The sequence below is a fragment of the Centroberyx affinis genome, unplaced genomic scaffold (assembly GCF_046629955.1).
Source record: "Centroberyx affinis isolate AG114_WGS23_722 - 3 ecotype Tasmania unplaced genomic scaffold, CSIRO-AGI_Caff_v1 ptg001440l_1, whole genome shotgun sequence".
Lineage (NCBI taxonomy): Eukaryota > Metazoa > Chordata > Actinopteri > Beryciformes > Berycidae > Centroberyx > Centroberyx affinis.
In genome coordinates, this window is record NW_027279914.1 from 82,727 (window position 1) to 109,520 (window position 26,794).

General features: G+C 41.0%; 1 protein-coding gene across 1 annotated transcript; it reads left to right on the forward strand.

Moving 5' to 3' along the window:
• The first annotated feature begins 763 nt into the window (after positions 1 to 763).
• Positions 764 to 12,442, forward strand: LOC139650118 (voltage-dependent calcium channel gamma-6 subunit-like). The gene is made up of 6 exons (XM_071526677.1): positions 764 to 979; positions 2,415 to 2,525; positions 2,789 to 2,897; positions 7,259 to 7,333; positions 10,100 to 10,237; positions 12,222 to 12,442. The coding sequence occupies exons 1-6, from the start codon at positions 764 to 766 to the stop codon at positions 12,440 to 12,442; spliced, it is 870 nt and encodes a 289-aa protein (XP_071382778.1).
• Positions 12,443 to 26,794: the final 14,352 nt, after the last annotated feature.

Consider the following 26,794-nt stretch of genomic DNA (forward strand, 5'->3'; position numbering starts at 1 on the left):
GGTCAACACTTCTGTTCAAATGATTCTTTATGTATATGAGTAAATGTACAGTCTTATGCTAATTACATTCTTTCTTTCTTTCTTTCTTTCTTTTCTCCCTCATCTCTAGGAAGCATCACTTCATTTACTCCTGACCTCTACCTCCAGATTCTCTCCATCCGTATAATAAAAAAAAGACTCTCTGTTCTTTTCTTTTTTTTTTTTTTTCTCCATGATGATCCATTCATCAGTTTTGTGTCCATTGTCCAAGCCGCCATTTTGTCTCGAGCGTTTTCTGAAGCGCAGACTGATGCCGGCGCTTTGCTGCTAATGTTTTCTGAGACACATTTTTAGTTTCTGTTACGACATATGCCTGTTCATCCAAGGCAGGATAAAATTAGCCTTGTTTTTTTTATGTTTGTCTACGGTGGGTTTATAGTTTTTCCTCCATATACTGAGTCACTCATCTATCTCTGAGGAAGATAAGTCCTTTTCACCCAGTCTTTTCCTCTCCTCCTACACCTTTCTGTTTTTTATCGTTCTACCTCTTCCATCTTCTCCCTTGCCTCTTCCCTCTCCTCGGATAACCCTATAATCCTTCATTCTTTCGATTCCACATTGTCTGTGGGCACAAACTGAGAATACACTTTCTCTCCATCTTTTTCATTTATTTGTGCTTCTTTCTTAAATTTTTTTGCTGAAGTTTTTACTGTCCAAACAGAAGTATCCAGGCCAGATTTTCAGTCCCATTCTGCTGTCTTAATTCCCTCTGTCTCCTCACACCATGTGGTCGACCTTCATTGCGCACGATGAGGACGGCCGGACGGTGGGCCCGGCGGGGGTGGGAGGGGCGGGGGCCGGAGGAGCGGCGGGCGGGGGGGCCCAGGGAGCGGGGGGTCTGTCCGGCCTGATGACCGGACGCAGCACGTTCGGGGGGAACAAGCGGCGCAGGGGAGCGGCGCCGGCGGGACACGCCATGAGCGAGGCCCAGGAGGGCAAGGTGACTGGTTCAGACTGAGTGTGTTTTCTCCCTCAGGTTGCATGCAGAGAGCTGCAGGATGCTGTGAACTAATGGAACTAATGGATGGGAGCGTATCTATGTTCCCAAGGTCCTATGTTCCCAGGGTCCTAAGTTCCCAGGGTCCTATCTTCCCAGGGTCCTAAGTTCCCAGGGTCCTATGTTCCCCAGTTCAATATTCTGTTAACACACATTAACCCTCCTATTGTGTTCGGGTCAAATTTGACCCGTTTCAAGTTAAAATATTTCATAAATATTATCTAGTTCTTTTTTATTGGAACAAGGCTTCAAAACAGCTATATAAACACAACAAAACCAATGGTTATCATTTTATTTGATTCTGAAGGTCTCTAACGCTAACCCTAGAACTGGGGAACATAGGACCCTGGGAACATAGAACCCTTTGTCATGTTCCCATTATGTGCCATATAAATCTGGGGAACATAGGACCCTGGGAACATAGGAATGACTCCCTAATGGAACATGAGGAAGTGACTTTCTGTCTTTCAGAACTCACTTTCCAGCCCGTGCTCTATTTTGGAATAAAAATAGTAATAATAATAATAATAATGGAATAAAAACTCTCCACCCAGTGAAGTTTCAAGTTTCAAGACACTCCCAATCCCCTGCTGGCATTTCAACTGCTCTAAGACATACTGTATACTGCAGGGTGTCGGACAATCTTCTCTGTGTCCTTACACTGCAAACAAATGTCCATGTTAACAAGTCATTTAATCTCTATTGAGTCTTGAAATCTTATTTTTCTTTAAACTGGTGAAAGAATCTGTCAATTTCCCTTGTTTCCAGTGCAAATCAACTTCATTCAAGAATTTTCTTGAATCAAATGTCATTTTCTTGACACTAATAGAGTGATCTGCAATATTCTGCCTTGTTTCAAGATACTGACAATGGACTTATCTCACCTCATTGGCAAATAAGATTTTAAGACTGAATATGAGACTAAATGACTTGTTGATGTGCATGCATACGTGTGTATTTGCATTTATATACCTGTGGCCAATGTGTGTATTATATGTGTATCTTTGTAAAGAGCCAAAAAGCCTCGTTCTCAAACCAAAAACCAAACAAAGCAGATTTATTTTTCCAGTATTTAGCATGGTGATATCCTGTATTACCTCTTCACTAGATGTTTCTGTTGGATCTCTGTTCTAATTAGCTAGCTTACTGCTCTCTGTTGTGAAATTATTACTTTGTTTTGTTTTGTCAATTAAATGCATTACATAACTCAAACCGTTGACCATAGATTGGCCATAGATTACTTAATGCCTCTTTAATTTGGATAAACCGGATCGGTTATGATTTGATAAAGTATTGTGCTTGTGTTTGTCCTCATTTCTAAAGGAATGATGTATGTATGAATGAATGAAGTTGTATTGTAATTTTATTCTGTCATTAGATCAAGCTGGCCTTCTTTGTGGCCATCGTGGGCGTGGTCCTGACGGTGCTGGGGGTGGGGACAGAGTTCTGGGTGGAGCTCGCACCCCCCAAGAGTTTCTATAACAACCAGGTGAATTAATAAATTAAGAATTAACAAAACTGCACAATAATACTCCTCATGTCTACATTTAGTTGATGCTGTTTTAATTGATACACAGCTGCATTAGGGGTGTTTGAGATCACATTAGGAGTAAAATAAAGCAACCAAACAGTAATCTCCTGCTAGAAACGAATGGGAGTTTGACGTCCAAAGTACTAAAACCCCGAGAAGAACGGACAAATCTTACCATTGCTGATCTTACCTTAATATTTTCTGTGATCTTGTCTTCCCAGACGTGTGTGGCGGCTCACTACGGCCTGTGGAAGGGCTGCACCAAGACCCTGTGGGTGGCCGACATCGACCCAGAGAGAGAGAGCTGCGGCCCTGCTGAACTGCCTGGAGGTGACTGATGATTTACTGACTGGTTGGCTGGCTGGCTGGCTGGCTGGCTGGCTGGCTGACTGGCTGGCCGGCCTGTGTGATGGCTGACTGGTCGGTGTGAGTGAGTGAGTTATAAGCTGATGACTGACTGACTGATTTACGTGCAGGCTGCTCCAACGGTGCCTCTAACAGACTTGGTGGATGGATGCTTGACTGTCTGGCTGTGTAGCTTGTTGGGTGGCTGACTAGTCTGAGTGAATGGCTGACTGGCTGGCTGGCTGAATGAATGATTGACTCTCTAACCAGCTGACTGATTGATGGTGTGACTGTCTGACTGAATGGTGTCTGACTAACTGTCTGACTCATTGACTGCTCCACATGCTCTGAGAGAGTGAGTGTGCTAGTGGCTGCGCTCACATGCCCACAACACTGGGACTACAGCCTTTAGAGGTCAGGTGATGTAATGCATCGTCTGGCGGCCATGTTGGAGGCCCTCAGCTCCTGGCCAACAATAGCTGTGAACAGGTTGTGTTTCATGTACAACTTGGCCGTCTCAATGTGATTAAGCAAACGTGGTTCATTTCTTTGCTGTTTCTGACTGGGAACTGATCATTTTTCCACTGATACATGTGATTGATTTAGTGTTTAGATAATGTCAGCTTGTTAGCTAGCTAACCGTATCTAGTTAGCTATCACTGTCTTCTAAACACATTTGATTTGCACACTTGTTAATCCTATCTAGCAGAGGCTATAGCATTAGTTGTGGCTGTAGTTGCATGTTAACTAAAATCAGTTGCTTTGCTAAGCCTGAGTCTGCTGGCTAAAGCCAAGAAACGACTGTGTTCATGTTAACTGAGTCGACTCTTTTCACGATGCAGCTTGTGCTTTGACCAAAGGGTTTGGGCTAAAGACAGCAGTTTCCTGGGTCACACTAATATAAATTTGGAAGCAAATCCACCTCACCAGATGATTCACTTTCCTTACAACATTACTGAATGGTCCTGGCCTGCACCCACACCAGAATCTTCTTCACATATCTCTTGTTCTTGCCTGGTTGTTGTATATTTAGGTATTTGTATGTGTGTACAGTCAGTTCTCCACTGGACCACAAGTGGTTGCTAAGAGGTTTGTGACGTAACTGTAAAGCCTCTATTGAGTAAGACACCAGTGTGATTAAGCCATTTATATGTTTATATGAAGTGACACCTCCCATATAATCCAGTGTACACGTGATGTGGTTATTGCGAGTGTTTCTTTTCGAGCTAGGCGCCCATGACAGAACAACATGAACCCAACTACACGTGCACTACTTGATCACACTTAAAGAAATGCAATTAAGGTGGATACATGTTCTGGTCTCTATTAATGCCAGCAAAACGACTGTGATTATGCTTAACTCCAACTAAAGGCTCATTTATGCTCCCTTTACGTACGAAAATAAATACGTCCGTTTCAAACGATGTAACCGTCACTGCCCACATACTTCCACGCGTCCTTTACGTTGGCACGGATGTTAAGCAATACATCCACTAGAGGGCAGTAGAGAGTCAAAAGTTTCTGTCCACCGTCGCCATGTTTGTTGTTATCATGTACCTGTTAACACTTTGATGCACAGCATGGGTCAAAAGTGACCCGACTGAGTTTTTATTGTCTATATCTTTGCAATAAATTAATTTCATCATTCAGTATTCCAGGTATTCCTCAATTAACTTGTTTTTGATCATCACAAATCCTTATTTTAATTTTTCCTCTTACTTTTTGAATAAAAAACATTTTTGTATCACTACCCTTCTAATGCACAACATGGGTCAAAAATTACCCTTATTCATTTCCTATGTTATTTCATGCATGGCTGAGTGTTTCTTTGCTATATCTTTTGAAATAAATTTATTTCATAATTTAATAATCAAAGTAGTCATTAAATATCTTGTTTTTGATTACCACCAGATGAAATAACATAGGAAATGAAGAAGGGGTTTGCATAGCTTGTGCCTCAAAGGATTAAGAAAGAGGCAAAAGCGGAGGTGCCCGGGCGAGATAACATCATAGATATCTTTATAGTTTCTCACCAACTCGCACAACCTCTCCTCAAAGAGTTCCGCCATTTTTTAAATGTCTTTGTTGTGTCTCGCTAGTCTCGCTTGAACTATTGGCTACACTGCCCCCACGATTCCCGGTGGTACTGTGGTGGTACTGCTCCGGTTCGTCCGTATCCGTAAGCTTTCAGAAAACGTGCACAAATACGGACGAAATGAACGCAGAGTACGGACAGAAGGCTCCGTCCGTATCCGTATACGTATTTAACGTTGAGCATAATTGAACCTTAAGACTCCAACTAAGTGTGCATGTGACTGTGGTCAGTGAGTGGACATATAGCCAAATGTCTGGTCTGACTTTCTGAGCGGCTGGCTGGGCATGAACACACAGCTGAACCCCCCCCCCCCCCCCCCCCCCCCCCCCCCCGCCTTGCATGTTAAACCGCTGCGGTGACCCGTCACTATTTGTTGAAGGGATTTGAATTTTTTTGTCCGTGGGATTTGAGTGGCGCTCCTCGACAGAATCTGTGTTGTAACGCCGATAACTTGCCGAGGGAAGAAAACACAAACCAGAATACTCTGAGGATGTGGCTTTGATCAGGCTAATGAAGAGTGATGTGTCCGTGTGTGTGTGTGTGTGTGTGTGTGTGTGTGTGTGTGTGCAGAAACGTGTGAGAGAAAAAGAGAGAGAGGTGTCACATTCTATTTGACGGCTAAACTCTAATTACTGTAACACATCATGAAGACGGCAGAATACTAATTGCACAGGATGCATTGGATTGTCACCTTGAGGTTGTCGTTGACGTTCACGGTTGATTACGTTTGACGGAGAATAATTGAAACTAAAGTATACGGGGGCGGGAAGAGAGAGAGAGAGAGAGAGTGAGTGAGAGAGAGAGAGAGAGAGAGAGAGAGAGAGAGAGAGAGAGAGAGAGAGGCGTAGGTCCTTGAATTTCAATAAGATGTACATCAAGATCGTCTGCAGCTCAAGCAGATTACCTTTCAACATTTATGCCTGTCTCATGTACAGTTGCTGTTTGTCTACCTCTCTCTCTCTCTTTACCTCTCTTTCTCGGTCTCTCTCTGTCTCTCTCTTTCTCTCTTTACATCTCTCCCTATTCTAATTCTCTCCTCCACTCTCCTCTTTCTGTTATCCCTCCCTCTCTCATCTTCTTCCTCTCTCTCTTGACCTCTCTCTCTCTCTCTCTCTGTCCCTCTCTGTCTCTCTACCTTACTCCCCCTCTCCTCCGCTCTCTCTCTCTCTCTCCTCTCTCTTTACCTCTCTCCCTCTTTGTGTTTTCCCTCCCCCTCTCTCTCTCTCTACCTGTCTATCTCACTCTCTGTACCTCTCTCCCTATTTGAATTTTCTCCTCCTCTCTCCCTGTCTCCTCTTTCTGTTTTCCCTCCCTGTCTCTCTCTCTCTCCCTCCCACTCTCTCTCTCTCTCTCTCTCTACCTGTCTCTCTACCTTACTCTCCCTCTCCTCCGCTCTCTCCCTCTCTCTTTACCTCTCTCCCTATTCAAATTCTCTCCGCCTCTCTCCCTCTTTGTGTTTTCCCTCCCTCCCTCTCTCCCTCTCTCTCTCTCTCTCTCTCTCTCTCTCTCTCTCTACCTGTCTATCTCACTCTCTGTACCTCTCTCCCTATTTGAATTTTCTCCTCCTCTCTCCCTGTCTCCTCTTTCTGTTTTCCCTCCCTGTCTCTCTCTCTCTCCCTCCCACTCTCTCTCTCTCTCTTTACCTCTCTCCCTATTCTAATTCTCTCCGCCTCTCTCCCTCTTTGTGTTTTCCCTCCCTCCCTCTCTCCCTCTCTCCCTCTCTCTCTCTCTCTCTACCTGTCTATCTCACTCTCTGTACCTCTCTCCCTATTTGAATTTTCTCCTCCTCTCTCCCTGTCTCCTCTTTCTGTTTTCCCTCGCTGTCTCTCTCTCTCTCTCCCTCCCACTCCCTCTCTGTTCTTTCTGTTTTTCCCTCCCTTTCACCCTCTTTCTCCCTCTCTCTCTTTACATATGTATCTCAATGGAATCTTCCTGGCTAAATAAAGGATAAATAAAATAAAAAAATATATATATATATTTCCATATTCTAATTTTCTCCTCTCCCTCTTCCACCCTCTCTCTCTCTCTCCGTCTTTTCTCTCCCTCTCTATTTACATCTCTCCCCCTTCAAATTCTCTCCTCCTCTCTCCCTCTCTCCTCTTTCTGTTTTCCCCTCCCTCTCTCCCTTTTTTCTCTCTCTCCCTGACACTTGTCCTCTCTCTACTTCACTCTCTGTCTGTCTCTCTCTCTCTCTCTCTCTCTCTCTCTCTCTCCCTCTCCCTCCCTCCCTCCATCTCCCTCTCCCCTCCAGAATCAAACTGCACCTACTTCAAGTTCTTCACCACGGGGGAAAACGCCGTCATGTTTCAGAAGACGACGCAGAAGAGTGAGTCACCGACCTCTCCGGCTCTTTTGGCCCCTCTCAGCCACCGTCCCGCCTCGTTCCGCCCACTCGCTCTTTCTTTACCCTTTTGTTCTTCTCCTCCACTTCTCCATTTTCTCTTTCCTCTGCCTCCCTCCTTTCTCTCGCTCCCACTTAACCCCTTCTTTTCTCCTTCTCTCTTCATTCTGCCCTTCACTCCTCCTCCCCATCTTTCATCTCTCCCACCTCTTTTTCTTTCACTCATCCATCTCTCTTTCTCTCCCTCCCTTCTTCTTCGTCTCTCTCTCTCTCTCTCTCTCTCTCTCTTCCCCTCCTCGCCATGCTCTTTCAGGTTGGCCATTGACTGCTCTGTGAGTGTTTTTAAATGTATTCCACCTACGCTGCGTTCAAGTGTCTCTGAGCTGCTGTCTAACCTCTCTGTTCACTGGCAGCTCCTACTGTATTAACTTCACACAGTGCCATGTGTTCAGGAAAGATACAGACTCGCATTAAAATCTGATCGGTTAATGGTGCCACATCACTGTCACGCTATAGGTCTAAATGTAGTGATTTAGAGTCATGAGTACGTGTGTCCGAGGGGTACAATGCAAGGCTACAATGCACTACAAGGGCCCAAAACAATTGCATTAAGAGAAATTATACAACAGGTAGTACCGACCAAGCAATCTGATTGGTCAACTAGACATTTAGAATGTGATCAAATCAGCTAAATATTACTCTGCCATATATTATCATACAATATATTTAAATATAACTCTGTTCAGCCTTGATGTTACTAGATGCTGATAGACGCAGATAACTTAGTTAAAACAAGATTGAGCTAGCAAGTCAGTTTTGTGTTTATATGTGTGGTATTTATTCAGTTTGGGAAATCCCACGATCTCTAGAAAGCATTAGCTCAAGTTGGCTGGCTGACTCAACAGGGACTAGAAATCGTCTCTGTTGCTAGGTCGTTGCTAAGGGTCGGCCTGCTTGCTGGAGTAGTAAACTAGGTTCCATTACATAGGAGTCTACTGACGTGACTGATTGTTTTCCAGTTATTAGTCAGACCCCATGTATTTCCAGGGAAACGGAGATAACACTAGCAAAAAGTTTTTTATTTTGAGAGCGAATTGCCCCACAATATGAATACATTTTGATTATATCTTTTATTTTGTTTGTTTGTTACACTCGAGGGTGTGCTTTACCGTCATTAATGGCACTTCAGTGATGCTTATGACCACTGACCGCATCACTGTCGTGCCAATAATGACGGTAAAGCACATCCTCTCGTGTAATATTGCTTAATTGTTTGAATCGTTCAGAAACTATGCTCATTCAAAAACACATCCGAAAATCCAAAGCAAATACAACAAAGGAAAAAAAAGCTGAATGCCAAAGCAAACACATTAAATGTAAACACGGTGCAAATTCAGAAACGATGCAAACCACAAAAACAACGCAACAGAAATACGCTCGAGTCAATACAACGGATACGCTCCGGGCTTCCAGCTACCTGTCGTCTCCTTTGTCTCTCTTCTTATAAAGATCGATACCGCTAACACAATCACACACAGTTGTTTCTGAAGTTGCAGTGTGTTTCTCCGAATGCGATTGCTTTGGGCCGTTGTAGCGTTTGCACCCGCTGGCCACCGTACCCGAGTGTAGAAAATATTAGGAACGCCTCCTGTGCATCTCCTTTTGCACGTTTGAAATGCCAAATGTCTCAAGGCAATACTTCATCTACAACTCATCAAATCCAAGAATGCCAAGTCGTGATACTCGTGTCCTTGAAGAGAACAATTTTCCCAGGTTGTCTTGAAGAGAATAATAATAATAAACTTTACTTATAGAGCATTTTTCACAACCAAAGTTACAAAGTGCTTCACAACAAGGAACACGAGCAAGCAATAAAACATGTAGTGCAAATTGCAAACTGTAAAATCAACACAGCGGAGAGATAAAAACACAAACAAATTACAACAAGCAATCCTAAATATATAGAAAATATACAATTCAATAATTACTGAGGCAACTTGGCTAAAATCAGAGCAGGATTAAAGAAGAAATTTAAGAAATTATTTGAAATTTTTGTCCAAAGGCTGAATGTGAGCACAGGTGGCACATCTTTACAGTTTGAGATGAGCGGTGTGTGTTTGATGTTTGATGCCACATGATCAATTAAGACACACAGGTGTTCGTTTCCCCAGCTGTGTTCAAATGACTCAGTAGCACAGGCTGCAGTGCTGTTTGGACGTGATGCATCGTTCTCACAGGGGGCTTCATGTCTGTCCCCATTGGCCAAGTCTCCATCTGATGCTTCCTTGATTGGCCACAAAACTTCCTCTGCCCTCTCGTTATTTTGCCCTCTCGTATGTTTGAAAACTCACCCCTTGATTCACCTCATAAGTCCTTAAAGCTCTGTGTAACTTTGGCAGTATCTTGGGTTGTGTATCTTCCTCCTGTTATCTGTTGCTCCGGTAGAGGAGACTGGAGAATTGTGTTTTTTTTTCTCTTTCCATTCACTGCCATTGTATGGAAGAACAGTCTAAAAATCACACTTCTAGCACATAAACGAATGCGAAAAAAGCAGATTCTGACGGTATATAAAAAAGTAGGAAACTAGGAAACTTATGCCGATGGAACGAAGAAAATAGTAAATAGGCTAATATCATGTCCAGGAAGCTATACCCAAAGTTCAGCATCACTTTAACGTGCTTAAAAGCAGCAGGTGTTCCTAATATACTGTATACTATACTTCCTAATACACTGTTATCCTTCCCCTTGCAGGTCTGAATGTGGCGGCAGCCATGTTGGCTCTGTTTAGCCTGGTCCTGATGGTGATGGGGGCCATCTGCATCACCATGGCTCTCAGTAAAGATATCCTGTTCTTCCTCAAGCCAGCGTCCTTCTGCTTCATTCTGTCAGGTCAGTAAAGACGCACCGGGCAACTTTTAGAGCAACTCAGGTGGGCAACGAGGGTCCAACGAGTTGCAACAGCAACTGTTGCTTTAATGACACTGGAACGTCTTGTTGTCAGGAGATATTTGAACAGGTTTTGACCCTGGGTCTAACTTTGTTGACTGTTGCTAGCGGCGTTTCTCATCCACATTGCCCAACAAATTGCCCAGTGCGTTAGTTTGATCACTGAGCTAATCACTGTGCTAATCAAGGAAAATGTTCTGTTAGGGATTTTCTAGTTGTTACTTTCTGGCCAAGCTGTGAAGCCAGAACTCGGCAGAACTTGTCCCCTAAAAACCTGATCATGAACATAATCAATTATCCAATTTTGATCAAAAAGCGATCATTTATGTTTCAGCTTATCTCAATCCTCAATTCTCCTCAACCTTCCTGCACCTTATACTGTATCTAACCCTAATAACAAATAGAGTTGGAATAAAATAGGTATTTTAATCTTCAGTTTTTAGAATGTAGAGTGATTTCTGTTTCTATTCTATTCTATTCTGTTCTATTCAATGCCCGTACAATTTACAGTACTGTGCATTAGTCACGGCCCTGGAGATACTCTTTGTTTCTGTCTTTTTCCTGGGAGGCGTACAGTACGAGGTCAAAGGTCAACATTTTTTTTCTGTCACTTCTCATCTCATCTCTCTTTGTTGTGTTTCTTTCACTCTCTCTTCTTCTCTTTCCTCTCTCTTCTTCTCTTTCACTCTCCTTTCTCATTCCCTCTCTCATCACTCTCTGTTTCTCTATCTCGCATTGTTTTTCTATCTTGCTCTCACTCATTCTCTGTCTCTTACTTTTTTCTCTCTCTATTACTCTGTCCCTCTGTTTCTTTAATACTTCTTCATTTTCTGTCACTGACTCTTTCCCTATCCTTGCCTCTCTTTGTTTCTTTTTCTACTAGTCTCTTTGCTTGTCTCCCCATCTCTCTCTTTTTCTTTTCTTAAAAAGGCTACATATTGCCATTTTAAAGATCAATATTTCATTGTAGATTATCGGTGATCCCTTGGTGTAATTACTGTAAACTAATGGGACCACGGTCAAGACGATTGGTTGCCTCTATCTCACACCAGTAGTTTTGTTAGTGCTAGTGTTTCCCAAAATTAAGACTACATTTCCCATAAACCCTGTTGCTTCCTGTCACAAAGGATGCTGCTCTCTGCCCCCCTCCCCCCTCTCTCCATGTGTTTATTTTGTCTTGCTCTTCAATGAAGAGAATAAACATGTTGGAAGTGATTTCTCCGTCTTCCTTTCCCTCCTTCCACCATCTGCTGCCAGAAACTCTGAAAGCTTTAGCTCCGTTTGCTCTGGAAGAACAGAACCTCTTCCTGTTTTGTGCCGTAAAGCAATCCAGCAGATTTCCCTCCAGATCCACCAGGTGGAGAAACAATTGACCTTATTCACACGGTGGCCATTTTGAACACTCAGGGTGGGGAAACTCTACCTGGAAGAGCAGGTCCAGCTGCTCTACACTTAGTATTTCACAGATTCACACTGAATAACATATCAGAAACAAATGTATCTCAAGAATCAGAGGGATATCGGTTCACATTTTAATGTATTTGGCCCAGTATCTCTGCCTACCGAGTCTAGTCTAGGCAGCTAGCTAGTAGCTAACTAACTAGTAAGCTAACTAGCTAACTTCCTGCTAAATTCAGGCAGTTGTTGTCAATGTTGCTAGTTAATCTGGTAACTGTTTGTGTATCTGAGGTTCTCACTTATGTGTTGAAGTAACGCTAGATTTATGCCGATCTTCCAGGTAGAATTTCCCACCCCAAGTATTCAAAATGGCCGCCGTGTGAATAAGGTCAATGGAGGATGCAGAGTAGAGGCTGACAGAGGCTGACAGGCTTCTTGGCAACGGTCTTGTTTGTTTACAGTAATCATAATCATGTCTCCAAAGTAATGTGGTTAACCCCTTCACTTGTTTCCCCCCACCCCCCCCCAGGTATCCTAGTGCTTCTGTCTCTCATGGTTTTCCACCAGTCGGTCCTGGCTTTCCTGGCCAGCGACCACACGGTGCCGCTCCACCACGAGTTGTCCTGGTCGGTGTCCTGCGTCGGCTGTGCGGGGGCCGTCCTCATCGTGGGCGGGATCCTGTTCGTGCTGCTGGCGCTGCCCTACAGCCCCTGGCAGAGGTGTCTGCCTCGGCGGGACGGCAGCAGCTAGTGGCCCGGAGGTGGTGTTGCACTTTAGCTAGCCTTCCTGTGTGTGGGGGAGGGGCCAGTTGGGGGGGGCGAGGAGGTTTCCCAGAGGCGTCTGAGCAAAGAGATCACCAAGTTTTTGGGAGATCGGCCCGTTGTTCAACTTACCTGTTCAGTCATGAGAGGACAGACACCAAAATCATCCATGGATCCCTGGTGGATCATTAGCTGCTAACACTTTAGCATACACTATGGTGAGTGATAGTAGGCTCCATGCAACACTTTAGCATACACTAAAGCAGTGATTCTCAACCTTTTTCATATCAAGGATCCCTAGTTTAGTCCACATTAGAGCCACGGACCCGTTTTTGATGAGGTTTTGTCTCTCGGACCCAAACCTGAGAATAGTTTTACTGTTAGATATGATTTTGTCCAGAATCCCATGACTATATTGTAGGTAGAGAGATAACAGTGAAACTATGATCAAAATAGTCATTCTTCTACATTCTCTAACTTCTTGTAAATGAAATGAAATTTAACAATTCATGAATTTGCTGGGGACCCCCTGGAACTCCCTCAAAGACCCCTGGTGGTCCCCGGACCCCACGTTGAGAACCACTGCACTAAAGTGTATGCTGCTAAAGTGTTAGCATGAAGTTTAGCATTATCCAAAGTAAGAAGACTGACCTTTTCGTAATAATAAGTTGTGATTTTTCTTATGTGAAATGTCATATAATCCAATATAGCTGATCTTTATTTTTGGAACTATTTCAGGTGAGCAACCACATATTCATCCGCCACACAGTGATTTTTAGCTGTACACAGTCTCCCATCGCCTCCACCTTCACTTCCTATGGAAACAGGAAAACTAGTTCCTGGTAGTTCAAAACAGTACATTATTTTTATACATGTTTTTTTTATATATACTGTGTAAATTTGATCAATGTCTGCCAGTCTCTCTCTGCCAGACTTGGCCTCATATAAGTTAAGATCTCTTACTATTATGTTAAGAGCTGCTACAAATTCTCATTTCCTCACTTTTGAGATAATACTAGTGCCTACTATCACTCAACATAATGTATGCTAAAGTGTTAGCATTAAGCACCAGATTGAATGATCAACCAGGGACACATGGATGATTTTGGTGTCTTGTGTTCTCATCACTTAACAGTTAAATTGACCAACGGGCCAGTCTCCCAAAAACTTGGGAGTATTCACTCAGAGTTATATTTCACTTTGGTGCAATCTTTCCCCCAAAATCCTCTACTTCCTTTCCTCCTCATAAAATATTTAATAAGTGCCTTCCCAATCCCCCTCCTTACTTCCTAAAGTGATATTTCACTTTTCTGTCATTTTCCAGAATTGGTGAGTCCTGGGATGTGTAGTCACCACTGGATTTTGCACTTAGTTTACTTTCATCTTCTTTAGTTTCGGCTTTCGACTGTCATTTGTAATCACAAACCTTATAAAATTATTTAAATACGACAAAGAGCATGAAGAAAATCATGTTAGGGTGACGCTGCAGATAAAAGCTCAAATACAGTCTAAAGATTTGAGATCTTCGTTCTTACTCCATTTTTACCCCATAATGTTAACAGGATCCTGTCATCCCATGGAGATATTGGTGCCAAAAGCTCAGATGTTAGATTAAAGTGAAATATTGCTTTCAGTGTTATCAGTGACGGTGATCTTGGTGCTCAGACGTGTTTGGGAGACAGTTCTGTATCGTCTTATTACTTATGCAGGGTTTGGAGGCAGTTCACTGTCAATTCATTCAAATATTTTCTGAAAATAAGTTCTTTGCATGATGCCAACCTCTTTGCAGTGACTAGCTGTTCCACATCCTGTTTCCAGACACTCCTTTGATGCAAATTGCCCGTCAAACAACAACTACAACAACAACCTATAAAGTGCTAATATGCTTTAACTAGCAGCAGTTTGTAATTCTCAGTTCAAAAGCAAAACGCTGATGTCAGTTATTTCCTTTGGCTTGCTACAGTAGCATGTCGACTACTGCAGTTAAAACACTGGAGATATTATTTATGTTGGAAATTTTAATCATTAAGTAAAACTCAGTTTCCATTGAATGTCTATGGGCATGAGGTGGAACAGCCAGGCAACACAAAGAATAGAGTTTACTGAATCGAATCCCCGGGACAAAGAACCAGACTAAATCACTTTAAGTTTTCAAATAAGCAAAAATTTTTAATGTTCGTTCATTCTGGGAAAGTAGAAAGTTTCTTAGATGCAGAATGCTCACACTCCAAATTATGTGGATTGACTGTCCGACTACAATGTTAGTGTCCAAAAAGTTAGTGTCAAACATGGCTCTTCCCCTGAAGGCCTGAATAAATACATTTCATTCATATTACCCTCATATGAATTTATTTTATGCGTTTCCCCACATGTAAACACTGAGCTGTGGCTGTTTGATGTTGGCCAGGCAACAACATGAAAACTACACTCTGAACTGAATGAACTGAAAATGAATTGACCTCCAGTCTGGAAAACTTAGGTTGAGAAACTAACTATAGTATATTGAGAGAAAGCAGGAATGTGCGGGTCTTCTAGTTCATCTCCATCGTCTTTGCTGTGCTGTCTGTTACTGTCCGTGTTCACTTCACTCTCAAGGAGGTTTTGTTGTTCATGACAGTCTGTGATCAATTTTAATGACTGTTGAGGATGGATTACAGAAGTGGACGACTAGTTCTGCCCCAAAGAATGTATTTTCATGCACACTAATAACCTGGTAACTGAGAATAATCAGGTTATGGCAATAATTCGATTTAGGCATTGACATGCGCTCTAGTAATGCGATAACAGAGAAAACCCCGGTTTACACGATTCAGTCACAATTGGATTTCTCTCCTTAAGGAAGTGATGTAAAACCCAACCTTCCAGCTGGTTGTTTTGGAGTTTGAACATGGAGCCGCACATCACTTATTTTCATCTGGTTTCTGGTTTCTGGTTTCATCTGGAACTTTCTCATAATGCGATAAGGGCGTTTTATCCGAGGAAATCACACTCTGCTGTTTAACACTTAATTGCCTTTGTTGGACTATAATCGGTTTATTAGTGTGCATGTGAACACGCTCTTTGCTTAGTATAGCATGTAGGACAGACAGGTGTGTTTTCCATCCCCACATCATGAAATTGATCCAAAATGTCCAGAATTATATTCATTTTCAGTTTGGCTGTTCATAAAAGTGACAACACAACAGATTTTTGTGTTCTCCTTGTCAAATCATTGTCCGATTTCACATACATGGTAAAGTAGATGTTATACATTGTAAGTAGAGCACATGTTAAACATTGTAAAGTAAGTGTAAGGTAGGTGCCAGACCTGGTGAAGTAACAGATTTAGACTGTTAGACTGTCATAAGGTGATAGTGTGACGCTGCCATGTTCCTACCTGTTTTTCTAGGATGATTTATGTTAGAGCTAAGTGCTTTTCTGTGCCTGAATGGAAGGTGAACTGTCTCTGGAACTTTTTGAACTGAATCGATTGAGTATGAATGACTTCATTTTATTATTAAACGTGACATGAATATTTAATGTCATCCTTTCTCAAGTTCCATTTCTCTCTCATCCCGTATTCTCGTCACGTTTCTCCTCTTTCAGTCGCCGGCTCCTGAACAGAGTCATGAAACGCCTCATGATAAAAATCACCGTGGCGACAAACTTGCACATTCTGCTGCTTTCTCTGGGTTTTAATAGATTTTGAATAATTACACGTGAAAAAGTAACACCTATTCTTGCAAAATCATTTCACAAAACATATTTCTCCTACTTTATTTGCAATTGTAAAACCTCTGATACCAAATACTAACATTTTTGAGGAAGGCATTATATATATATTTTTTATTTTTTTCTAGATTTTAAGCAAAAGAAAAGAAAATTCTAATGAATGCTATATACATATGTCTGGATACCTATGAAGAGTTTAATTCCCAAGATGATTTGTCTACCCAATTGATAAAGTTGACAACACCTGTTCTTATAAAATGACAGCTGGAAGGAGGTCAGCATGGTGACGGAGAATGAATGTTAGAAGTTATCTTAAAAAGTAGTCATTGTTTTGAAGATAGAATATTCTGTGTTTTTGAGTGATTTTTTTTTTTTACAGTGATTTTTCAGGTATAGCATAATTTTCCAAAAATTGGTAACACTTTACAATAAGGGTACATTAATTAAGGGTTAGTAAATGCTCAATAAGCATTAACTAACCCTTAATAGTAATACATTAGTTAACTTAACAGTTAACTAATGTGTCTGGTAATCATTTACTAATGATGTTCATATTAATTAAGGTATTAATTTATACATAATTTAATAGTCATCTTTAGAAACTATTAAATAATGTATAAATTAATACCTTAGTTAACATGAACACCATTAGTAAATTACACATTAGTTAACTGTTAATTAAGCATTAACTAACCCTTAACTTAGTGTACCCTTATTGTAAAGTGTTACCCAAAATTATATGTAGTATTTTGAATGAAACCCCTCATAAACCTACCGATTTGGTATAAAACTCTTTATTTTGAAATGACCCCTGACAAAGGATTCAAAATGACTCCTGATGATTTTCAGAAACTTGGAAGCTGTGTGGAACAGCCAACTGAGTTACAGACAACCAGTTTGGTGCGGACAAAAGTACAGAGGTTCATGAACCTATTAAACACTAGCGTGGTGCTAGTTGCGTAAGATTTAATCAAGGTACACATGCTGGAAGAGGCGTGTGTACCTGTGCAGCGTTTTAATAATAATAATACATTTTATTTATATAGTGCTTTCTCGATAACTCAAAGCACTCCACAGTATAAAAACAGCATTAAAAAGCTGCATGAAAAGTTTAAGTATACTTAAAACTAACAATACAATTATAAATTATATGATGCACAGAACATCCCTCAAATTACAGGCTGCAAATTATAGGATCTACCGGTCCTGCCGCCTTCAGATGGCTATAGGAATCTAATCAACCAAAAGTGAAGGCCTTCATACGTGCTGCAAGAAGGTGTGGATGACAGATATTGGTAAGAATCAGCCTTGAGTCCAGCTCAGTACAAACTCTGCCTCACATGTCAGCTAGTCTACTTGTTGAAGAATTTATAACAAAGTGAGACAGGTAAGCATAACATACATAAAAGGGGATTGTGTGATTTTGGAGAGGTGGATGTGGGCGCGCCTTCGCCCACTAAAGCCACCAAAATAGCACAGAACCACATGAGTCCAATGAAATTTCCACTTCACCAGAGCAGGGGTCACTGCCACTAGCGGGGCCCTAAGTGTGGTCCTGGCTCCGTGGAGGACTGGGAGGAATAAAAAAAAAAAAAAACGGCTCTGGAAATTTGACCCAGACTGAACCACCGCAACTGACCCACTTTCCCACCGCTCTGCTTCTCACAACACGGAGAAGACTAGAACAAAGTGTTATAGGAGATGCAGCCTATTTTTTGTAGAATGTTCAAGTTGGGATTGTGCATACGGGGTGATAAAGAAAAAATAAGCACAGCTACAGGTGTTTGAGAGACAGGTGTGTAGGACAAAAAAAAACATAAAAGGTAGATACTGAGAAAGAAATATACTTACGCACACTGTTTACACTTGCATCAGTAACTTGAGGATCATAGAAAATCCCAACTTTCCCTGTCATATTTATCCCCATGTTTAAATCATTCAGGTACACTCAACTTGTAATTCTGATATTTCTGACAGCACCTGAAGGCAGCATAATGTAGAATACCAGTTATGTGGCTGCTGCATGTTGCTCTGTCAGCTCTAGTGTGACGGTATAAATTTGGTTCCATCTGCCTCAGGTGGCTGTTTTTATTTTATTTTTATTTATCCTTTATTTAGCCAGGAAGGTCCCATTGAGATACAGGATCTCTTCTTCTAGGGAGTCCTGGTCAAGATGGCAGCTTAAACAGTTTCACATAAAAAAAAAAAAAAACAGTTTCACATAAAAAAAAGTTTCACATAAAAAAAAAAAAACAATCTCACATGGTAGAACACATATAATACATAAAAGCTACACAAGGGAAAAAGTAAGGGAAGAGAAGCATACAGGCCATACCATCGATATCCGTAACACAGTCCATCTCAAGTCAGCGTTATATAAAACAGCCACATTTTTCCTTCAGGGCAGTTTGTAAAAAAACTTTAAAGGTATTCAAGGAAGGGAGTGCTTCTAAGGTAATGGTATTTTGCAACTCATTCCATGCCCAAGGATTTGCATAAAAGGAGAAAGCGGTTTTACCAAGCTCTGAGTCCACCCTGGGGACATTTAAAAGAATCTGATTAGTAGATCTAGTGTTATAGTTGCTGGTATGATAGGTTAAAAGGCTGGAGATATAAGTAGGTAGTTTTCCTCGCAATGTCTTGACAATAAATAGCAACGTGTATTTTTCTCCTCTGGTGTGGAGAGGACCATACTAAGGATTCATATAAAATGCAATGGTGAGCCTGTACTTGTTACAAAGCATAATGCAGCATCATATGCAGAATCCAGTTTGTTTTTACTTAGTTTTCCCTCTTTTGCATTTTTTTTTCTGCTGCTTTTCTTTGTTTATCTGTTTGGTCGGCTCAGCCACAGCTTTGCATGAGACAGTCAGTCTGTGGCTGTCAGCTCGGTGTATGAAAGGTAGAACGTACCAAAGTAAAGTTGGCGGAGCAAGAAAGATGGGCTCATGAGATGTGATGAACTTATGATCCTCCCCCCCATCACACACACACACACACACACACACACACACAGAGAGTCTACAGAAAGAACAACCAAACAACCTGGGACTTTTTTTTTTTTTTATCTTTGGTGTCGGTGCTGCTGGACTCACCGCCGGCCCACCGGTCGACCGGCCCGCTGGGAAAACTCAAGCTGCTCCAGATGGCCGGTCTGCCTCTGTCCTGGCCTGAAACAAGAAGAATAAATAAAAATAGATTGGGCACCAAGGATAAAGTGAACGAAAGCCAAGGTTACAGAAAGGCTTTACAGTAAAAATACGTTTTGAGAAGTGATTTAAAAGAAGATACTGACTACCAGCAAAAGTCTGGTAATAACAAATATTTCAGTGTCCCTAGATCAGATATCATAGAGAAATGCTGGGTAAGGAAATAAGAGCTGAAATCTAAAGGAAAGACAAACTTTATTTATATAGCACATTTGATAAATGATGATCAAATTCAATGTGCTTCACATAAAACCCCAAAAATACTTAATTTGTCAGGTAAAATTACGTTATCAACTCATAAAATGACATTAAAAAGAAAGAAAGACAGATAAAATAGGTAAGTAAGGATAATAACAAAACATATAAATAAAATAAATAATAAATAATAATAGAAATCCACCCGTTACATCTACATACAGATGATTTAGCAAAAGTGACACTTTAAGTAAGTAACACTTTATTTATCTAGCACTTTTCAAAACAAGAGTTACGAAGTGCTTTTCAACAGGAAATAAAACAAGAGGCAGGTTAAAAAACAAACAAACAAACAGATAAATAAAAGGAGGCAAGAGACAACCAAACAAAACAGAATTAAAACAGATAAATGAAAAAAGGACATAAAGTGCAGACGAGTAGTGCGACAGTCTATAGGAACATGGAAGTACAATGATAAAACCCAGTAAAATGAACATGCCTGTTTAAATAAATGGGTTTTAAGAAGTGATTTAAAAAGGGAAACTGAATCTGCCAGTCTGACACATAGAGGGAGGTGATGCCATAGAGGCTGGAGCTGAAACTGAAAAGGCACGGTCACCTCTTGTTTTAAGTTTGGATCGCGGGACGAGTAAACATCTAGGACTTTTCAATGCTGTGGCAAAAAGGCCACAGAGAAAAGGAATGTTTTGAGCCTACAAGGTGGATTGTTTTTTCATGTGTTTTGTTTTCCTATTTGGATCGCTTTACCCCTGTTCCCTGCCCCTCCTCGACACCCCCCACCCCTGCTCCCCCTGCTGATGTTGACTCCGGCTCTGCTGCCGGGCGGTGGAGCGTCTCCGTCTCCGTCTCCGTCTCCGTGCTGACCTCCTTCCAGGCTCACGTCTCCGCAGAGCGTCTCCCACGCTGTTTGGCTGCGACCTCCCGGCTAAATATAGACCGTGGCCAATAGGACTGACGTGGCAGGAGAAACACAAACCTGGAGACGGGCCGCACACACACACACACACACACACACACACACACGCTCAAATGCACCCTGCACATATCTGCACACACAAGTCCTCAATCACATATGTACATGGACACACACACACACACACAAAGGCACACATACCTCACACACACAAGCACGAATGCACACACACACACACACGCACATATATGAAGATACACACTTCAGTACAGTGTGTGCACAGTCAGAACCCTAAGCTGCACCCCCCAACCTCATTCATCCCCAATATCATCCAATCCACTGAGAAATTATACTTCTCCAATAGATGTGAGAACTCATGAAGTGAAGTGACAGCTGGAGATCTTAAGCCGAGTGAAGTTGCGACAACGTGCAACTTTTCCTCGTGAGGCGGCCAAGTGTGTCACAAGTCCCGCCCTCCTCCCGCTCAGTGGGGCAAGTTCACGCTGCGACGCCTGTCAATCATTTTGACGAGCTGTCTGATGAATTCAAGTCAAGTCAGAACAAATCAAGAGTCCAGTATCAATTTAATATCTCAAAGAAAACTAAATATCTAGGACTTTTCAATGCAATATGGTTTCAGTAGGTTAAAAACTTGGTAAGAGCATCATGAGTTTGATTTCTATAATCAGTTTCAACTTCAATAAATTCAATCATTCCATACAAATTCAGAAAACAGAATTTAAATTCAGTCGTCTGCTGGAACAAATCTCATCACTTTCAATCTGAGTCATTTACACAAACACAAGATCTCAAGTCAAGACTTTAGAAACCTTTTCAAGTCATCAGAGTACAAGTCAAAGTAAAGTCCCGAGTCAGCAGAACCCAAGTCAAGTCGAGTCTCAAGTCTTCTCTTCATGCATCAAGTCGAGTCTCAAGCAGTTAAAAGTGTGACTTGAGTCTGACTCGAGTCCAAGTCATGTGACTCGAGTCCCCACCTCTGATAGATAGATAAACTTTATTAATCCCCAAAGCAGAAATTGGGTTGGTCACATGCGCATAAAACACAGATCCCACAAAAGACAGAAAAGACAGATCACATAGGAAAAACAACACATTCCAAAAGGACATATTGCTCAGGAACTAGCCAAAGCCAATAAAAAAACATTGCGATACCAATATAATGCAATGCCAATACATACACTAGATATAGGCTTTTACAGTACAAGCCGATATGTGTAGAATAGCTATAGAGAAAACCTTGCAAACTGGTTAGCATCCTAGCTATGTAGCAGTAAACAAGCTAGTTCTGAGTCACTTCTCAGTCACTTAAAGGAATAGTTCACCCAAAAATGAAAATTCTGTCCTCATCTCCTCCCCCTCATGCCAGTTGAAACACAGGTGAAGTTTGTCCATATAACACACAGGGAGGCTGCAGCACAACTCCATAGCAGCCTTCTCCAAAACAACTGAAGTCAGTGGGGACCAGTTCTTCAGAGTTCCACAAAGACCTACAGTATATTTACACCATCATTTAGTGCAAATCTGAACTACAGCTGATTGATTTGCAACAAATAATGGTGTATAGGTCTTTCTATTCACAGTGTGATTGTTTGGCTGGTTTTTGTTTTGGAGCTCTAAAGAACAGGTCCCCATTGACTTCAGTTGTTTTGGAGAAGGCTGCTACCAAATTGTGCTGGCAACCTCCCTGTGTGTTATATGGACTAACAAATTTCACCTGTGTTTCATTTGGCATGAGGGTGAGTAGATGAGGACAGAGTTTTCATTTTTGTGTGAACTATTCCTTTAATCACCTTCAGATCGTGTCAGCGTGTCAAAACAACGCAGATGTTCAGTGTGTTTTTAAACAAGTCTTTCAGTCAAACAGAGGTATTTAGGCCTGAACACACAGAGTCACAGACAGACTGATCATGTACAACATATCCTACTAATTTATTGTCATTTCAAAGTGAAAATAGTTACATACAGCAGCTTTCAGTGTGCACAGTCAGAGCTTTCTTTAAGCTGCAGCCTCCAGCCTCATTCATTCTCAATGTCATCCAAACCACTTTCCTGCACCGGTGAGAAAATATCCACATTTATCTCCTCGAATAAATGTGAGAAACCGTGTCACATAAGGCAACAAAAACACATTTATATACATGTATACACTTATGCGGCATACATGCACACCCATAACTATACATATACATGAACAGTATGCACATATACATATAATACAGAAAATAACTGGATTTCCTACTACATAAACTGTCAATATGTCTTTTTATCGTTTTTTTTATCTTTTATCAGCTTTTTATTGTCTCTTTATCGGCTTTTTATCATCTTTTTATCGTCTTTCTATTGTCTTTTTACGTCTTTTATCTTTTATCTTAACTCTATCTTAATTTTTATCTTACTTTTATTCTATTATTTTATTTATTGTGGTTTTCATCCTACAATTATACCACTATTTACTTGAATGTTTGCTCTTTTCCACCTCTGTCCTCCTATGAATTGAATCCCTGTTTATTATTGTTTTTATTGCCTTTTAAATTCATAATTTGAGTATTCTGCTTTTATTTTGTCTGTCAAAGCACTTTGTAAACTATGTACACTATGCACTTTGTAAATTATTATTAATACATGTTGAATTTGAATGTATGATTTTTGCCCATCTTCCTTTAAATAGAATTGATTTGCTAATTTGATTTCTTAATTTCTTCATCACATTTTGTTTACAGTTTCTTCAGTTCATGGTGTCAAGGGTTTCAACCAGTTACAGCAGTGACTCTTAGTTTTCTGAACACATATTAGTCATTTTGTGTTTAATTCTATAGGACTTTGTTTCCCAGCAGCATCTGTTCTGCAGGAAGGTTTAACTTTTTTTCTGGAAGATGCTTTCCAACATTTCTCTCTCTCTGCAGGTTTAATGGCTTAACCTCACATTTTCAAGGAGCGGTGTGTGGGAGGGGTTACCTGAATATTCATAACTGGTGTCTGCATAAATACACAAACACACACCCATACACATTGTCCAGCATCAACAGACATCATCTCTCTAACAGCACAGAGGAATAAATTAAGACGGGGAGTTTCATGCTCAGACAACCGTGAGAACTCAGAAATTGAGTGAGTGAAATGAGCTGAAAAAAGATTTTATTGCTCCTTATTTAAAAGCTCAGACACACATACAGCATGCTTCATCTGGCCCAGGAGGTCAGTGTGTGTATATCAGATGTCTTCATAAAGAGACACACACACACACACACACACACACACACACACACACACAAGGCAGGGGTCAGGCCATAAAGCTATAGAACATAAATCATGTTTACGTTGCCACAGGTCGTGGTATTTTGGACCGCTGAGGTCGTACTTTCACCGTCCGCTGTCTGCTAATGGTTTGACCCTGATGTTCGACTTAGAAAGAAGTTTAGAAAGTTTCAAGTTTAGAAAGAAAGATGCTCCATTTACTGTATTTTTGCTTTCAAAGAAACCTATGTTGTGATTTTACAGTATTGTATTTCATCAATAAATTTCAGATTTTGTTCAATGATTCCACTGTCTGTAGTATTCTCTCTACTAGTCCTTTTACAGTACAGTGATAGTGTAGTAGTAGTAGTAGTAGTACAGTAGTACCATAATGAAACATGTATCACATATTTTGTACTACAATATTTAATGATTGTACGAACAACTAAACAGTGAAACTATCGGTATCTTGTGTGTGGGTGATCTAAATTAATGTTCCTATGGTATTTCATGATAAATGAGTTATTTGAACCAATGATTCTGCAAGTGCAAGGTTTCTTTAAAGATATGAATGCACAATGCAATGTTTTGAACATTGGACAGCCTGTGTTACAAGTGATGACCTTTTTGAGTTTTGAAAAATGACCACAAGGTTCTGAAATTATTTCCCAAGTGATTGTAAAAAAAACTGTATTGGAATCAGACCTGGGGAAAATAGCCTTTACATATAATTCATGTTGCTTGGTTTAACCTCCGTGGAGTAGCAAGTGGGTGGGGTTTGAGTGTGTGGACTGAGGTGTGTTAACCTCTAGCCTCACTCAAGACCACACACACACACAGGCATGGGCACACACCTACTGTATAAGGCTTGAACAGATGAGTACACACAACACACACATACACCTGAAACACACAAGCTCACACACATACAAATGCTCACATGTGCATCCTGAAGCATGGTGGTAACACACACACACACACACAATCCCTCTGTTACTTTCTTACTCAAACTCAAACACAAATACTGTATTTGAGTTTGAGTTTAAGTTACACACACATATACGCACACACACACACACTAAAAAACAGTGACACAATTCAGTGGATCCAGTGCCATTAGAGACATAAATGTATGTTGGTGAAAACGTCAAAGTTTAAAAATCAGACTGTGACAGGGACGATTATATGAAAACCCCATTCATTACTATGACGACTGCCACTGTCCCGGCCGACGGGGCTTCCACTCCCTCTGTCCCGGCTGCTGAGGCTTCGACCGCTATCCCCACTCAGGTCAAGAAAAGAAGTAAGATACAAAGGAAGTCCAAATTTGATCTGTACAGGTGTATTATTTCTGATTCATATTATATTTCCTACTGTTGAGCGAAGGGTGATCATTTTACTAAACTTCGAATTTTGCTTTTAATTTGCAGAGTTCAGACCGGTTAAAAAGATGCGCAGGATCCGCATGTCGAAGTGTCCTTGGGCAAGATACTGAACCCCAGATTGCTCCCGATGGTTGCGCCAGCACCCTGCGTGGTAGCTTGCCGCCATCGGTGTATGAATGGGTGAATGTATGCATTGAAAAGCGCTATATAAATGCAGTCCATTTTACCATTTAATGCAGTGAATTAATACTCAGCTTGACTATAGAGGAATATAAGCCATTTTGCTTGCTGCTCACTCTGTCTTCTCCTTCCTTTTCCACATGCCTCTCTACTCTGGCTCTGCACATGACTAACAGCATGATGCTGAAATACTTTTTATACCAAATCAAGACAAGAGACATTATTCCATATCAATGCAGTTGGCAGGTTGCTAACTAACATCCCAAAAACTCACAAACAAACCCACACAGCCAACAATTAAAGTCCTCAATTTCATCTTTAGTAACATTGGATTATAAATTGAACTATCTCTATATTCATAATTCATGAGTCAGATTCATGAATAACTGATAAAGAAATCCAGCAGGAGATCCTACAGTGCATCAGGGATTTTTCACTTGTATCTTGCTTTTGCATGTGGGCTCAAAACTCAAATGCATGATCTACAACTGGCTATTGATACTGACATAACAGCAAGTGTCAATGTAGCCCAAACTGCCTTATCAATGCCACAGCTGGCAGATGGTTGGAAAAGGCCACAGTTTTGAGAGCAATCAAGCTCTCAACACAATGAAGACCCGTCCCGAAACTGAATAAGTCACCAGAACAGCAGATACTGTCACACTGACCAGAGAAAACACTAAGAGCAGCGGTCAGTACTGTAGTGAGCCTTTGTGTTATATGGATCTGTGGTTGATAGTGTAAAATATGTATACTGTAGATAATATGCATATTTTACTTCAGCTTGTAAAACAGCATGGGACCTCTTGTTTTCCTATGTACTATTCTGGAAGAAAGGGTTGTAGCTACACAATAGAAATACTGCAAACACTACAGAAAAGGCTTCAGAGTATTTGACTTTTTCGCGTTCTACAGTGGATACATTTTTTATTTTTGCAAAATTACAAGTTACACAAAACAAAATAGTTATGGAAAATTCCAATATAGGCAATACATTAGCAACTCTGTCACACACAGATTAGAGAGAGAGATTGGAAAATTAAAACTACTTTAATCGCATATTGCATAATTTGTGGGTTTATTATTTTTTCTCTGCAGTATGAAAATTTGCAGGATTTATAGAACACATTAATTCATGCATCCTGCTGTTCGTTCTTCCATGGTTGTGCACGTGAACCTGAAAGAAGTTCTGAACTCGAGGGTGTGTGTGGAGAATTTCCACCAAAACAGAGAGAACGGACCTGACTGCTTTGTTTAGAAAGCTTGAAATCTCAGCAGCCATTGAGGTAACAGTGGAGTGACCGGCACTGATCAACAACACTGCTGAACCCCTGCTGATGTATTATGTTCAATTTGCACAATAAGCCAGTGAAATATTACTGACTGTTCCTTAATAAAATGTTTTTGTCTTCATCCGCTCAAAATCTCACTTGAGACCGAAGTAGGACTCTAAGACTCTGTAGTCAACTACT

Excerpts from the sequence above, each read along its gene's own strand:
- LOC139650118 (XM_071526677.1), top strand. The coding sequence starts at position 764 with ATGTGGTCGACCTTCATTGCGCACGATGAGGACGGCCGGACGGTGGGC. Across the intron at positions 2,526-2,788 it reads AGAGTTTCTATAACAACCAG|ACGTGTGTGGCGGCTCACTA; the intron begins GTGAATTAATAA and ends TTGTCTTCCCAG. Across the intron at positions 10,238-12,221 it reads CTTCTGCTTCATTCTGTCAG|GTATCCTAGTGCTTCTGTCT; the intron begins GTCAGTAAAGAC and ends ACCCCCCCCCAG.